This window comes from Vidua chalybeata, chromosome 5 (genome assembly GCF_026979565.1).
Source record: "Vidua chalybeata isolate OUT-0048 chromosome 5, bVidCha1 merged haplotype, whole genome shotgun sequence".
Taxonomy (NCBI): Eukaryota; Metazoa; Chordata; class Aves; order Passeriformes; family Viduidae; genus Vidua; species Vidua chalybeata.
Window position 1 is genome coordinate 28044618 of NC_071534.1, and position 17097 is coordinate 28061714.

At 39.0% G+C, this 17097-nt stretch overlaps 1 protein-coding gene across 5 annotated transcripts in view; it reads left to right on the forward strand.

Moving 5' to 3' along the window:
- Positions 1–17097, forward strand: part of BRAF (B-Raf proto-oncogene, serine/threonine kinase) — an 82339-nt gene that overhangs the window by 8118 nt on the left and 57124 nt on the right. For 4 of the 5 annotated variants that reach the window (XM_053943321.1, XM_053943324.1, XM_053943323.1 and 1 more), the window contains exon 2: positions 7937–8038. In XM_053943321.1, coding sequence (XP_053799296.1) covers positions 7937–8038 — 102 coding nt within the window. Of the gene's footprint in view, positions 1–7936; positions 8039–12000; positions 12045–17097 lie in introns of those variants that run through there. The other variant, XM_053943326.1, reaches the window with a different exon arrangement.

The window sequence follows — 17097 nt, forward strand, 5'->3', positions numbered from 1 at the left end:
TTATTTGTTTTGTCATTTTAATTAATGTGACCAAAGCTGTGTAAGAGCTTTGCTGGACAAGCATTTGCTTCTTATAGGCAATTATTGTAATTAGCTGGCTGGCTGCTTACTTTCCATCACAAATGTGACTTTTCAGCTTTAGGTGTGCAGAGAAATAGTCTAGTGTCTTCATGATAATCTTTCTTAAATGTCACTGATGCATGGATTTAGTGTTATTGAGATTCTGTGGTAGTTACCTGGCTAAAGCAAAATTGCACTTTTAGGTGGGTTAGAAAATTTAGATAGTTTATTTCCTCTTTTATTTTTTTTAAACCTGTTACTGTCTAGGGAGAAGTTGTTGAATTAATGAATGTAAATACAGTGAATTGTTCCCGAACTTGGTCTGTGCGTGATCCTCGTGACTACTGAATTAGTATCAAAGTGAATAAGAGGGACTAGCAGCACAAAAGCCATGAAAAATATGGAATTAAAGATTTAGCTGTGCAACTGGTGGTTAATGATTTAAATGAGGGATACAGGCAGCTCTTATTTTTCTACACACTGCTGTTCTACTGTGGTAGAGAACATTTGTTAACTTTGTTTTTTATAGTGCTTGGAGGCAAATCATACTTAGCAGCAAGCAGTAAAGATGGCAGGTGATGGAAAAAGTGGGAGAATGAAAGAGAATTGAAACCTAAACAGGAAGGCTGCTGCTTCATGGTAGCCTGAATCCATCTAAGTGTGAGTTATAGAGAGGAAAGGTGACTTTTTCACCAGCTGAGATGATCACTGGGTCCTTTGCCAAGCTGTTTTAAGCACAGTAGACTGGCAGAAAGCTAACCTTGACAAAGAGAACAATTTTTCACTTGTTTAGTGTACTGAAAGGGTTCAGCCAAAGGTTTAAGTTATGGAGAAAGAGTAAGGAAGAGAGCAGGAGTAAATAGCCAAGGGCAATGTGATAATTGCACCTACCATGTTGACTGGTGTGAGCTGCAAAGCAGTCAGTGCCTAAGGCTCCTTGTGGCTTCATTCTTACAGAGAAACTGCTTGATTATGTTACGAGGATAGACTTCACTGAGCTTTATCCTTTACAATTTTTGAATTTATTTTAAAAAATATTTTAAACACTTGTAAGGAGCATTTGAAGTCTGAATTCCTTTGTTAAAGAGGAGGCAACTTAAGGGGCAAAGGCCTGTCAGACTGAAAGGCTTTTTATTTGGCTTTAAGAGTAGAGCTGAATGATGAGCAATTGAGTTTGTGTTTAGAATTAATGAAAGCAAAAGACATAGATTATTCTTAGTTGCAGCTGATGCTTTGCAAAGAAATGAGAGATAGTTTCTGCTGTGAACTCTTCAAAGATGGCACTTTGATACTTGAGTGTTAACTTAGTCAGATGTTGCCTAATTTTTTGGAGAAGGGTGGAAGTTGTTGGGTGTTGGGTTTTGGGTTTTGCTGAGATGGTTTTGTTCAACAGGAGCAGTGTCAGATGCAGATAAAACCTACACTGCTAGTTACAAGTTAGTCTTTCCTTCATAAAAATTGCTACCTGTTAAATGGAAGATAAATTTTCATCTTGAAGCCTTTTTAATATTTAATTAACTACTGTGCTTACAGCAGATGCTCACTGATCACATTACTGTATTAATTGACCTAGTTATGATCCTAGTTGTTAGACAGGGTCGTACTGAAAATGTTGTACCTCTTCTTGAGGGTTTTCCTTCCTAAATGTAGTCTTGTACATCTTCCCTAAGGCCATTTGTCATGAGTCTAGAAAGATACATTCATAGGCTTTTGTGGAAAAAGAGATAATGGGTCCTTTTTCTCTTGGCTACAGGTACTTCTGTAGGTATTGTTGTCTTGTAACTTATTTACTAGTCTGTGGTTGTAAATTTTACTGACTCATTTTGAACTGCCTACATACAGACTTTGACAGTGCTCCATTGTTGGCTATCTCAGACATTTTAAAGGACCTATAAATAAAAATTATAAAGATGATTCACTGAGACTAGAAAAAGTTGGGAAATATGAACTAGGAAAGAGGCAAGCTTGATGTTGACCTTTATGTCACTTGCGTAAACTCTTATGTGAAAGCCATTGCAGGCCAGTTTTCAATTCAGTGAAGTTTTTCAGCTGTTGGTATTTGTCACACTTGTTTAATAAAAACTTTAACTGCACTGTTGAAAATGTGGTAGGCATGAAGAGCCAGGAGAGTAGGAAAAGTGAAAAAATTAACACAGTGAATGCACAACTTGGGAGAAGCTTCCACAGAGAAATGGAGAGGGGCTATAGCCTGGAGTATAGGAAGAAGGCAGGGACTCTCCATCCCACTGTCTGTGCTTGTTCCAGCACGTGCCTGCAGGAAATGAGAAGCAAGCTTAGTAAGAGTTAAGAAGAGGACTGGGACTGAGATGAGTGAGGGGAGAAAGTACCTGAAGGAGGTACCAAAGTGCAAGAAAGAGGCAACAGTGATTGTCAGCATAGAAACTCAAACCCACATATTCTGCATCTTGCCATGCAAATGGTTTGGTGGGCTGCCCTAGTATTAATCCCATTCCTGTCTTCTTGCCTATCTTTTACCCAAGCATCTCACTTTCAAAGTAGTTGATATGTTATCCAGCTAAAGACAATCTCATACATTACAGCTTTCTATAGTGTTTTCTGACAAAGTGGACCCTTGCTCAGGGGACCAAATTATTGAATTGATGGTGTAAGAAAGAAGCCTGAAAGGACTGATTGGAATAGTATTGGGTAGGTGTTGATGATTTTTGTCCTCTTTATAAAGCAGTTTCCAAATGAAATGCTTAATTTTTAATTGGCTTATTCTTTAATTACATTGTTAGCTCTATCAGAGTGTTCTCTGTCATCACCAAGTGTGATAATCCAAATGCAGGCTATACTGTTCCTGGACAAATAATGCAGTTTTTTTCTTACAGAATAGATTTGAACTTTCAGTGTCTTTTACCAAGTATGAATCATACAGCTTAGAGTTGGGATGCTCTGCAAGATTTGAGTAGTGATGCCAGGTGCAGAAAGTACGAAGATAAGTTTGCTTTGTGATGTCTCAGGCACTGCACATTTTGACAAGCAGCAAAGGATGCGAAAATAACTTTGTGGCTTAAACTTGTGTGTACCTGAAATTATCGTCCAAAGGCTTCTTGAGCTCTCTCAGGCTTGGTGCTGTAATTACTTAACTGGGGGCCACTGGAACAGGCTCCTGGTGTGACTCCTAGGGATGGTCCTATGCAGGGCTGGGAGTTGGACTTGATGATCCTTGTGGGTACCTTCCAGCTCGACAAATTCTGTGGTCTGTGCAGCCATAGTCTTCCCTGAATAGAATGGATTTAGGCTTCTACTGTATCTGACTTGCCTCTGGCTTGAAATAGGTCATTGTCTTTATCGCATTGTAAGGGAGTGCTTATTTGCAAAATTAATGCACAATTATCCACAATAGGCAGATTCAAGTTGATATATTCCAGTATATCTGGAATATTTCCAGTTGTCTGGCTGCCTGTGTCGATGTTAGCCTGCGTCAGCTTCCATGTGTCAGCAGCACTAAAAGGAGAATCAAATCTAATCTCTTGTGATAGAGAATAACCTTAACCTAATGCTACAAGATAGGCCAGAAACATTTATTTGATGCTTTTTTTGGAAAAATGATATGGTTATCCAAGCTGTAAAGGATTCATTACTTTTTCATGGAACTACAGTTTAAACAGTGTCTCAAATCCCCATTCAGTTTCCTATGAAAAGGGACCAGACTTGCATGTGGACAGTACTGGATGCACTGCAGGTTTACGTCAAAATGCATTTAGATTTCCAGCAACTGTCTCTGAGGCTGGCATCAATTTTTGTGTTTCTGTAAGATACTTGATAATTGTGGTTTTATGTTCTCCTACAGGTGTGGGTTTCATAAATATAGTGGAGTGCTCATAAGAATAGAAAAAAATACGTCTGTTCTTTCTTAATAACTTCGAGGCAGTTTTCTTTTACTTCTAAAAAAGTGTGAATAAAGAGTGGATAAAGGGATTACTTTAAAAGCTGTGGTTTATTTTGTAGTGTAGGAACACGCTCTTCGGTCCAGAACTGATTGATAAAAGGATTCCATATGTCATGTTTTTGGTGTCTTTGTTGTTAGGCAGTTCTTTGCTGTTGTCCTGGAATGTATGTGCTTATGGGCAGTGAGACCCTTGCTAGGCCGTTCTTGCACATTGGGGTTTTATTTGGACAGTTTAAAGAAACCTATGTATCTGTGAGTGCTGCTGAACTCCAGCAATGTAGTCCTTAAGAACTTCCTGTTCCAGGGTGTTTTGCACAGCAAAGATGGGGCTCTATCTTGGCTCAAGGTCTGCAAGGCTGGGTTGTGCTCATGGCACAAACTAAGCTGAGTTGTCTGAACAAGCAAGTGTACAAGGAGGAAAGATGGGCTGAAGTTGCTGGCTCTGCTGGCTGTGAAAATGCAGCAGGGATGGTGGAGTTTTTGTGAGGCAAAAGCTGTGGGTCACATGAGGTCACTTGTTTTGGGTTCCAGTGAGGAAAAGACTTGAGTTCCTCCAATTGAATTGAAGTAGCAATCCTGCATGGGATGCAGTAGGATGCAGTATACCTGCATGAGGGTTCATTCTCAAGCCAGATACTTAAGGATTGCTCTGGACCACAAAAAAACTGTCTTAGGATATTCACAGATGCAGGAAGCCAGAAGGTGAATTTGTTCTAAGTAAATAGCAGTACAAATTGCCACTTAAAAAGAAATTGTGAAGCTTGGAAATTTGTTATGGCATGTGTTCTTGTGCTAGAATATGTGTTCTTGGGCTAGAATATGCTAGTCAATACTAAATTTGTGAAAGTTCTCATCTTGTCAGAAGATGAATATGACACACAAAATGAATATGATGAATATGGCACACAAAATAGCTTTTTCTTTTCTATGAGAAACAAGTAATTTTTTGCTGCTATGGCTGAATTTGATAAATTTCCTTCTGCCTTCAGTGTACTTTTAACTGTATGAGGAGCCTTTCTAAGATTATAGAATCCATATTAAGTTTGCCTGTAGGTTTCACTTGTGGAAAGGCTCTTGGTTTACTGCACAGATATATACTAGGTAATTCAGGGCAGTGTTTTCAGTTCCTCTGAGAAATTTTGTCTTCCATTAGACTGTAATTTTAGCTTCTTCAGGTGAAGATATTTTTATTGTAGGCTGGCAGCAAGTTTAAATTTTTTTTTCATCAATCTTTGAATCACAGAATGATTTGGGTTGGAAGGGACCTTAAAGATGATCTTGCTTCAAGTGCCCTGTCATGGACAGGGAACCTTCCATTAGACCAAGTTGCTCAAAGCCCTGTCCAACCTGGCCCTGAACATTGTCAGGTATGAGACACCCACAATTTTGCTAGGCAGCCTAAATTAGTCAGATTCTACTTGTCATGATACTAACTTTGGAGGAAGATCTCTGCCCTTGTTGGAGGCTATTTGATTCTCTTGGCAACGTTTCCAAAATAACATGCTTCCATTGTGCATATTGTTGGTGGTGTTACATTTGTTATTTGGTATCTTTACTATAAGAGAAAAGAAAGCAAGGTTCTGGTTATGCACACAAAATAGAAAATAATATGAGCAGGGGATTTACTCATCACTGATATTGAAAAAAATGTATTTGGAAACTCATGTAGCAGGGGCTCCTTCTTCTTGGTGCTGGTGAAGTGTCACCTGAAGTGCTGTGTACAATTCAGGGCTCCCCAGTACAAGATAAACGTGGGTGTACTGTAGGGAACAGCTGTGCTGGCTAGACTGTCCAATGAAGGGCCATAAGGATGATGGTCAAGTGGAAAATGGAGCTAGGCTGTCTTCAGCTGTGCCCAGTGACAGGACCAGATGCAGTGGACACTAAATGAAACAAAGGAGGTTCCTTCTAAACATCAGGAAACATTTTTACTGTGAGGGTGACTGAGTGCTGGCACAGCCTTAGGGGGGCTGTGGACTCTCCATCCTTGGAGATACTCAGAAACCATCTGGACATGGTCCTGGGCATCCTGTTTGAGGAGGAGCTTGGAGCAGATGACCTAAAGAGTTCCCTTCCAACCTCAAATCCTCCTGCAATTCTGTCTTGCTTTGTCAGTGAAGAATCTTCCCTCTTCACCTTCCTCATTGCCAGGCAGTTAAGTGTAGTAAATTGTTCATTTTGATGAGGAAAACCTTTGCTGAGTAAAATTGCCAGAATAACCAAATAATTGCCATTTTCTTAAGTACTAATAAACCTATTTCTGGAGGTAATCCTGAGATAATTCCTAAGTTTGCCAGGAGTTCTCAGTACATGCTGCTCAGGTTAACAGCATTTTACCAATTACATGGTAAGCAAACATCCTAAGCCTTATATTGAATAGGTTAATTGATATGTTGCTGATTCATGCTTGTTCTTTTCACCAAGCATACAACTAGTACTTGCCATCTTGGGAAAAACTAACCAAATACAGAAAACCCTCTCTTTGCTGCTGGTTGGCAGTCCTGGGTTCACTGATAAATGATTACAAGTTGAGAAGCAAGCTGACTCCCACCATTGCCTCAAGGGAATTTACATACAGAATACTTGAGTAGCACATTCTTTGGTATCCCCCCACTCTCACTCTTTGTAGTTTGGTGTGCTTGTTTCTGAGGAAACTATTTTTGCTCAACTGCAGCTTCTTGATTAAGTCTTTGTTCTGGTATCTGTTCAAAAAATTGGGCTAGAAGTGAATCAATCATTAGTTTACTTCAGGAAATTGCTGCCAAATAACTGATATCTAGAAATAGAATGGTAAATAAGGTGATGTGCAAAGTGCAAGTTCAGTATTTTAGAGTTTGTTTGTTTGTGAGCTTCTCAATTTACATATTAAAACTTGTTTTGATCCATCTTGGATTGCATCTTATTATTGGTGCCTAGTTTAGAATATGAAATTATTTGTATGGTTTTTTTGCAGAGGTAGGTTGTCATATTTTGTACATTGAGACCTGATCTTGAGACTATATATTACATATTATAATCTATGAAGTGGAAAAGAGATAGTTAAAAGATTCCTGTTACGTTTTCCAGTCTGTCTTTGGAAGAAACACCCTGGGGATGCTTTTTAGAGCATCCTGTCTCTAAAAACTTGATTGAATAATTTTTTTCGGATAGGTAGTCGGAATAACAGTATGTATGAAGGAGCAATTCTCCTCTCTTTCTCACTCATCCTCTCCTCTGAACTTCTGATTTTGCTTGGACTTGCTTCTTACATCAGTGTAGCATTATTGCTTTAAAGGTTTGGTTTTGTGCTTTGCTGCCTTTTTTAGGTATAAATTCAGATTCATGATACTGTTCACCTACAGTAGTGTCCAAGTCCTAAAGTGAACTCTTTCCAGTTGTGAAGATTGAGTAGCAACATGAGTGGTTTCACAGTACAATGCTGTAGGTCATCTCTGTGCACAGGAGGTAAATGTCTTTTTCAGGTCATGCTCAAGGTCTGTAGCTTGCAGGGTAGACTGAGTATGGAAGTTGAGGCATAGAAGTTGCTCTTTAAAATCAAGACATCCTGTTGCCATGTAAATAGAACTCTAGGTATGGGTTTGTGAGTATTGTTAACACACGTTGCTAAGGTTTTAATAGAGAAACTGCTTCACTAATTTTTGTAATACTCTAGAAATGGGTTTGCAAAGTCTTGCAAGGAAAACACTTAATATGATTGATGAACAAGAAAAGCAAACCATTCTTAGAAGTTGTTTATTCAATGGGTTTTGAATTTTAAGACCAAATGTAAGTTCTCTCTGTTTAATTCAGAAGCAAACTATTACTGACACTAGATGAACAGGATAGCCTTTTGCACTCGTTTATTGAAAATTAAAATTTTTATTATGGACTTCTCTTACTAAATATTAAGAGAGTCTTGTTTTGTTCTAGGACAGATTCTGTAGGCTTCCTTTGATTAAAAATTTTAATTTTCTGTTCTAGGTGTGGAACATCAAACAGATGATTAAATTAACACAAGAACATATAGAAGCACTGCTAGACAAATTTGGAGGAGAGCATAACCCACCTTCAATATATTTAGAGGTAAGTTTACATTCAAACAAATGAGATGAGATTAATGTTGTGTTATCTTAATCTTATGTAAAGTATCTAAGGTTAAAACTGAGAATACCTGTATTAAAAGGGTATGTTCTTCTTGTGCATTACAAACTGAGCTCTCTTCTAAGAGATAGAAAGGAACTATATGGGATCCCTGAGATTCAGTAGGGAAGATCAGTGGCATGGTGTAATAATATGTTGGTGCAATAGAAATGTCAAACCTCTTTGTAGGGGCCAGGGGAGAGAAGATTGTGTTTATAATGGAGAAAGTCATGCTGTGTTAAAAGCCAATATATACACATGAAAACATTTTGTAAGACTAACTTTGCATTTAAAGCAGTTGAATTCCCTTTTTTGTCTTTGAAAAATTGTCATGTATAATCAAAAAATTGCGTTAGTAGAAGGGGATTTCTTACAGAAATAGATAAAATTGTGGGGTGGAGTAAAATTTTTAAGCTATTTTGAATTTGTAAGCTAACTACAAATTCATAGTCTGTATTTTTTCATCACTCCAGATTCATAGAGTTGCATTGACATAGGACCATTAAGAGCTTAAAGAGCTGCATGCAAAAGTTACTTCTGTGAGGAATTGAAGGGGCATCATGTGCTTCAAACCTGCCCTTTTTGTGTTTCCCTCAAGTATTGAAATAACTGGAGGTCAACCAGATTTCTTTTCTAGTCCTTTTATTTGCAATTGCTGCCTAAAGGTACTGGGTAATTAAAAATAAAGATATCATTATTTGAGGTACTTCTAGCTTTTATCTTAATATGTCAGAGCAGGGCACTAGATTGATTAGACAAATGTTGACATTACGTCCTGAACAGTTAAGGTCAGATGAGGCCCTTGGTAGTTGCTTTACTTATTGCTAATGTGAAATGGGAGTATTAAATCAGTGCTATCACTGTTTTATCCACTCTGCTACATTTAACTCACCTCTGTTTTCACAAGGACCAGTTCATTCCATATGTTTGGGTTTATTATTGCCACATGCAAGTGGGTTTCGTTAGATTGTGTATCAAACTGCAATAATAATGAACTTAGTCTATGCATATACATCTATAAGTCTGGATTGAAGATAGGGAAGTTGTTAGTTCAGCTGTTTGTCACTTGCTTTTATTGAAACTAAAACCAAGATGCATTACTGGAAGCTCTGTGCTTTTTCTGTAGGTCACTGATAGGGAAAAGAGCATTTGCAGTCATAAATAGGTACTGGGAAATGATTATGACAGCATGAAGAGTAAGTCTGAAATAGTTGGTGACCACACACCATGAATCTGAAAGCAGATTTGCAAGTTCAGTGGATCCATGTGCCACTGAGATGAAGCTCCAGCTCTGGCTCATCAGTGGGGCAGGGCAGCCCCGTGAGGCAGAGCAGGCTGTTCCTCTGCTGCAGTGAGTTCCACTGGATCATGAGCATGTCTTGGGACAGTGCTGGTCCTGGCTGGGGAGCCACAAGCCATTGGGTGGAAGGTGAAAGGGGCTGACATTGTGCTTTTGCAGTTGTTATCCCATAAGACAGTCCTGTGGAAAGAGCCCACCATGGTTGAAATTAAAAACTTATTCTTCCCAGCTCTTTGCTATGCAGTTCCTCTGCTTCCTTTGTTTGGGTACTTGCAGTACTGGCAGTGACTAAGCCATGACCAGTCACTATCCTGCAAGGAAACTACCCTGGTTTTTTTGGATTACTTTACCATCCAGGTAGTAGTTTAAACCTGATCATGATGAAGTTGGTGACCTATAAAGCTGTGGTTAAAATTAGGAAGGGAAAGAGTTTGCAGCTGTGAGCCAAGAACTAGAAGATGGGGTGAGAGAGGAAAGGAACTTTTTATTTGGATGGTCACTAGCATAGATTAGATCATCCTCAGATGCATTTATCAAGGTGAACAGGATTAAATGCTGCAAACCGTAATTTGTTTAGTGTGTAGACTTTCTGTGGTAGAACTAAAGTGTGAAAGGAAAAAAAAAAAAGAAGAAATCTATTGCTGAATGCCAGATACAGTTAGAGGCAAGATTACTCTTTGCCTTTGACTGTTAATTTCAGTCCTGCAGCAGTTGTCTAGTGTGTCCTTTCTCTGCCTTTCCCATATTTTGGCTTGGTCAAGATAGGGCTTGCTTTCTGTTCTCAGCATTTACTTGGCAGCAATTTTTCTGAATCTAACCTGTCACTGCTGGAGCTCATGTTTTGACTTCCTGTATTCCATCACTTGTCAGAGAAAGGACCAGAAAAATTCTGGTTGCAGTACAGAAGAACAAAGCTATATGTAAAAAGTTTTGAATGTAGTGTGATAAAGTGTGAAAGAACATGTTTGCCTCTAAGAAATACAGAATTAAGAAAACATAGTAGTTTTAAAACAAATAAAAAATGTCTGTCTGATGTGTTAGAAATAGCAAACTTGCCATGTACAGAATTAGTGTGTGATATGGGGTCTGGGGCTCAAGTTCTGTACCTGGGTGTCATCACTGACTTCTCTAGAGGGCTGCTCTTTCCCCTTAAGCCTTTATGTGTAGTCTGTGTCTAGGTCTTGATGTGGTCTGTGTAGTCTCACCAAAACGCTTGGGTGGGAAGGTAATGGAACTCAGATTCCATCCATCATCTTCTGATCTTTCTATTTTTATGGCCTTACCAAAGACTCATTTCTGGCTGTAATACAGTCTTGCTTTTATCCAGAATCTGTATGAATAATTTTGCTAGTGTGTTACTTGAACTGCATCACCCTTCCCTTTGTTGCCTTAGATTCATAGAATGGGTTAGGTTGGAAAGGATCTTTAAATGTTGTCCAGTTTAACTCCCCCTGCAATCAGGGGTCATCCAGTTTAACGCCCCCTTCAACCTAACCTTGAATGTTTCCAGGGATGGGGCATCCACCACCTCTCTGGGCAACCTGTGCCGGTGTTTTACCACCCTCATCATAGAAGTTTTCTTTCTTGTGTCTAGTCTGGACCTATGCTCTTTTAGTTTAAAACCATCAGCCCTTGTCCTGTAACAGCAGGCCCTACTATAAAGTCTGTCCCCATCTTTCTGATAGATCACTTTAAATATCCAAAGGCCCTTTAACTATTATAGGCTGAACAACTCTAGCTCTCTCACCCTGTCTTCATAGGAGAGGTGCTCCAGCCCTCTCATCATCTTTGTCACCTTCCTTTGTACCCTCTCCAACAGGTCATTGTCCTCTTATGCTGGGAGCCCAGAGCTGGATGCAGCTCTCCAGTGTTCACCTCCCTTGACCTGCAGGCCACAGTGCTTTTGATGCAGCCCAAGATATGCTTGGCTTTCTGGGCTGTGAGTGCCAGCTCATGTCCAACTTTCCATTTGCTAGTACCTGTTCTGTAGGGTTGCTCTCAATCCCTTCATCCCTCAGCCTGTATTGATTAAAATCCTTCTCCTGCTCTGACCTCTTTGCATCTTCCATAAAATGTGAGTGACTCTTGAGGACTCCTTAAGAGAGTAGATTGTGTCTCTTGATCATCTCTTGATGTTGCTATCAGCAAGCATGTTCTCTTCTTTTAGCAAAAATCTAAATTAGCAAAAGCTAAATGCTAGGTATGCATCTGCAAATGAACACTTTTGCTTACACCCATACTGCCTTTCACTAGATGTAAACATCTAGTTTTGTTGTATTGCTTCCTGCAAAACCATGGCTATTTTTATTCTTCTGACAAGTTTGACAGCTATCCATCCATCTTCCAGTGTGTAGATTTTCAGTATCATAGATTGTTTGGTTCTTTTGTACTCCTGCCTGGCTTTACATTTTTAATTTACTGCACTTCTCACTGTCTGCTCGTGTTCACAGAACTTGAAGCACCCTGTACACTGGCTCCTGGCCTATGTTGGAGCTGCTTCTGAAGACCTGTCAAGTGAAGTTGTGGTTGAACCCGGTGACAATATTGCGTTTCAGTTAAAAGTGGAAGGAAGGGTTGGGGAGAGCAGAAGCTCATGAGAAAAGCACAGAATTCAACAAGAAAATAATTCTGAAAATTGAGCATTCAAAGGTTATAATAATTTTTTTGTGCATCGAATATAAAACATACATCTCATTTAAAAATAAAAAGGAATTTATGCCTTAGTTACCATTGCTCAAGAAATACAAGCTGTGTTTCTGTGTTCATCTGAAAGTGAAGACAAAATTTTTACCCCCCTCAGATTTAATTTTTTCCCAATTTCAGGAGAGGGTGTCAATGCATTTTACATCAAAAGAACTTCAAACTGACAGCTGTTGTTCCAGCCATCATTTCAGGTTTCATCAACTGACTACGAAAGAGGAATGCTTTTATTGAAATATTGAAAGTGATTGACTTGTGCTGTTTTGAATTCAGCATATATTTAATTATTCCTGCAAGAGGGGATACTCAGATTTAGAGGTGTCTCCTGGCCTTGATCCATCACTCATCGGTGATGGTCTTTTGAAGGGGAGCGTGCAGCAGGGGGAGTAGAGCAGAGCATGCAAGCCTGGGTGGAAAATGTAGTAGTGTGAAGCGTGAGGGCAGCAAGTTGCTTCCCCTGGTCCTCCCTGGGCAGGAAAATTAGGGCTCAGGAGGGAGACCAGAGCTGCAGAGAGACTTGTGAGTATGTGTCTAAGGTACATGGGGAGGAAACAAAATGTACAGAAGAAAGAAAAGAACATTTGTCATTAACCGCACCATTTTCTTCTAATCATTATAATTAGTAATAGCTTTGGGAATCTTGTCAATGTTCTCTAATGTGATGGTAAGAAAAGCTTTTCTGTTTGTTCTGTCTGGAAGAAAGAATAAATCTAGTAAGCAATGACTGTATTAAAATCCAAAAATGGCTTGTAGCCAAATTTCCTTCTTATATAATCTTGGCTTTTAACTTTTCCCATTTGCTGTTTGTGAGCTCAGCTCAAACAGACCCGTGGAAATCACTGTCAAACCACAGAATGCTTTGGGTTGGAAGCGACCCTAAAGATCATCACATCCCAACCCCCGTTGCCATGTGCTGGGAACTTTTCAGTAGACCAACCTGCTGAAAGCCCCATCCAGCCTGACCTAGAACAGGGATTGGGTATCAGTTTCTCTGGGCAACCTGTTCCATGCAATGGAACAATTCCTCACAATTTCTTCCTAATAGCTAATCTAAACATGCTCTCTTTCAATTTAAAGCCATTCCCCCTTGTTCTGTTACTACATGCCCATGTAAAAAGCCCCCCTCCAGCTTTCCTGTAGGGCCCCTTTATGTGCTGTAAGGTCTCCCTGGAGCCATTTCCATGCTGAAGAACCCCAACTCTCTCACCCTGTCTTCACAGGAAAGGTGCTTCCAATATTTGAAATAACTGCTTGACTCAGTAGATATAGAAATACTAATTTTATTTTTATTTTCTCCTGGAAAATAGACTGCAGGAGCTTCTCTTCTCTCACCCTTTTTGGAAGCACTCTGTATCTCAGTAGCTGAAAACATCAATGATTTTTGTCTTCCCACATAATTTCTTACTGTGTTATATCAGTCCTTGAAGTGCTGTTTCCCAAAATACATAGTTTGTGACTCACCATGGAAAAACCCTTTTCCTAAGGGTTTGTCTAAGCATTGTAAATATTGGAAATATTTAGTGCAAAGAAGGCTGCTATTATGATACTGGGAAAACCTGGGATTCACTTAGCAAAAATGGCTAAAATATGCAGTTGTGTATTCTTTAGGGCATGCATCAAAATTTATATTTCTTTTGTCTCTACCAACAAAATACTGCTGAAAAGGTTAAGCTGAGTTAGGGAAAGGAGAGAAAAGGTCTGTATATTTGTAACAAATACTGTGTACAAAATGGAATGGGTTGTACAGACCCAGGCTGGCCAAAAGCACTCAGCTCAAACTTAGAAGGGGGAGATCATATTTAAATTACTTAATCAGATTTTGTTAGGCTTTATAGACTCTTTATGACTGTTCAGGGAGGTCTTATCTATTTAAACTTCCCAACTCTTGTGTGTCCTTTTTGCCCCATAGTCATGTGTACAGTATTACCTGCCAGCACTTACATGTAAGAACTGAAACAGTATTGGCCCATTTGTGTGTAAATTGTTGTCTGGGATGGGGTTGAATTCTGGGCCTGTTGGTTACTTCAGTTAACAGTCCAAAATTAAGCTGCCAGGTCTTTTGGGGTTTGTTTGGTTTGGTTTTTTGAATTTGGACTCCACACAAAATGAAACAGTATGCAAATTTATAGAATTATAGTGGTATCAAAATAAGTTTTAGAACTTGGTCAGCTTTCTAATATGGTCTTGAAGGAATCATTCTCTTTCTTACTCCTACTCTTGGAAGCAATTTAAAATGAGAATTGTGGGGGTAGAGGTATGTTTGCCCCTAGCTACTGTGATTTTTATTTTTTTCTTAGCTTTCTCTTTGCCTGAATGTGTTTTATTCAGAGGCATTGCTGTTCCCAGTTTTGAGAGTTTGGCTGTTGAACATCAGGAGAGTATTTAATTTCTTATTCCTGTATATCTGAAGAATCCATGCAGGAGGTCAAATTAGTTAATTAAAAAAGATTACCTTTTTGCTGATCTGAAGTATGCTTATTGAACAGCATGCAGATACAGTCTAAAATAGATCTTGGTGATGAATCTCAGCTTGTTCCAGACTGTGGGATTCCAGGAAAATGCTAACGCTGCATATAGACGCTGGGAAACCTGGTGGCCCTCTGGGGAATTTCAGATTAGTTTTTACCAGCCTCCTAACAGATGCTGCTCAAATATGTTGGACCAAATCTGGAGTATCTAAAGTTAGACTAAGTACAGATTTAGGAGTCATACTAAATGAAGAAATAGTGACGTGTGTTACTGTCTATCTTCAGCTCCCATTTAACTTAGTGGGATTTGCGTTTGATCAACAGCCTAAAAGGTCAGACATCTTTTAAATAGAAACACAGTTTCAAACACCAGGAACCTGTAGTCTAGGCTTTTGAGTCTTGCAATATGTGGATATTACCTAAAGTTGATTGAGGAAGAGAGAGAGCATGGCAAAAACGGTTTTCTGCTTGAGTTTGGACTGGTGTTCTTACCAGATGTAGTAGAGGGTAGAGAGAAGGAGAAATCATATTTTGCTACTTGGATTTCTCACAGATTAATGAAAAAAATTAACTTGTTGCTTTTTATTTCCTTAGATGATTTCACTAGAATGTAGAATGTAGTCATGGCCCAAGAAAAAAAATTTCAAATATAATATAAATTATATGTAAGAAAAGAAATGCATATTTTTGCGAAAATCCTTTGTCCTCATCAACTGAACTGTTTTGGCACATCTGCATAACATCTCTCAAATTCTGTTGACTTCTGAGGTCAGTTTTGATTTTGTCAGTAGATTGCAACATTTAAGAAGTAACTTTAAGGCTGCTGCTCCTGAGTATATACAACAGTTAAAACTGCAGAATATATACAGCAGGATAAGAGAGCAGTTGTATTTTGGCATGTGTGCACATTGAATATAAACATACCATCTTGTAATGCTTTAGTTGGACATTGCAGCTTATCAGGCCTTGATGCGTTTTACTTAGCTGAAGTCTCAGGGCTGTTCTCACATGTATGGGACTATTATATGATGTGCAAATATACTGATATGCAATATAATTAAAATTCACTTTTTGTTCTATTTTTAATAGCCACAGGATTATGTGTAGATAGACAACTTGTGCTGATTTTAATCTAATGGTCAACTTTTCAAATTGAAAACAACTTTGTGAAATGAGACTTGGTAAATTCACACCTAGCTGGGAGCAATCTGAGCTGTAGTGACCCACTCTCACAATACCAGCAGCAAACTGCACACGGGGCTGCAGCAGCAAATGAAGAGGCACCCATGCACTCATTACTTGTGTGGCTGCTTTGGGGTGGTGTTCAGCAAGGGGAAGAGAACCTTCAGGAGGAATCTGCAGGCTCTTTCAACCTAAAGAGAGAGTCAGAGTCACTCTTCCCAGACCTGCAAACGGGGGAGAGACATTATCACAGATAGTGAGCATCCAGTTAATTTCATAAGAGACCATTCCTCATCGTGAGTGTGGGATTTGCACTATAGAACTGGCTGCCCAGAGGTTGTGGGCTCTTCTTTCAAGACTTGCAAAGCTTGCTTTGGCAAGGCCCTGAGCAACCTCATTGAACTTAAAAAGTATTTCTGTGCTAAATGTGTGTTAGGACTAGATGTCTTCTGCAAATATCTTCTGACCCTTTTTTTCCTCTCTTCTCATTCTGTATCAAGGAAGATTTAAGTTTTATGTAGAAAATTACTCACTTCTTAATGGGGACATGTAAACTGATTGGATTGCATCTAGATTTCCTAAACTCTTCCATCTGAAATGCCTTTAGAATCCTTGATTTAATGATTTGTTTGAATATTCATTTTAATATTTTTCATGGTATTGATTCTGTACAGACTTAGTTTTAATCGTTTTAGTTTGTTTTTGAAAAACATAGTCAGAAATCAACCTCATAGTTGACCCGGTGAGCCTTGATGGACTTGAAGGTTTGTGTAGCTCTTGATGCTTGTCTGCTAAGGTGGCTGTGCTACTGCAGGTCAGTTTAGTAGACAGGCCAAATCTGCAACATGATCTTCCTTTTAGCCAGAAATACTTGCCATAGGTCAGCTTTGCTGATGTAACTATCTTTGAATTTAACTCTATAGAATAATTCTGTCTTGACTTGGTGCTGTTGTCTTTGTAAGGTCTATTGGTGCTAATCATCAGACAAAACTGTTTCCCCAAAGTACTTAACCTTTGTGAAATGAAATTTTATTGGAGATAGGCTGTCTCTGCTGCTCCTTTTGTATAAGAAGAATTTATTTTTAAAAGAGAAAAATGTATTTAAAGTCTAGCAATGCATTTCTAGTTCCTTTATGTTTTACTTTGGGAACTTCTGCTATAACACCGAATAACTGTATGGTACTTGAGAGCTTTTGTTCTCAGAAAAAATACAGAGCTTTTTGCAGAAATCAGTGGTATAGAACCCAAAGCCAGCTGCAGCTCCCAGCTTTCCATACTCATTGTTTCTTCTCTTAAGAGAAATCATTTGACTTTGCGTTTGCGTTAGTGACAGATTGAGCTGCCAATGTAAG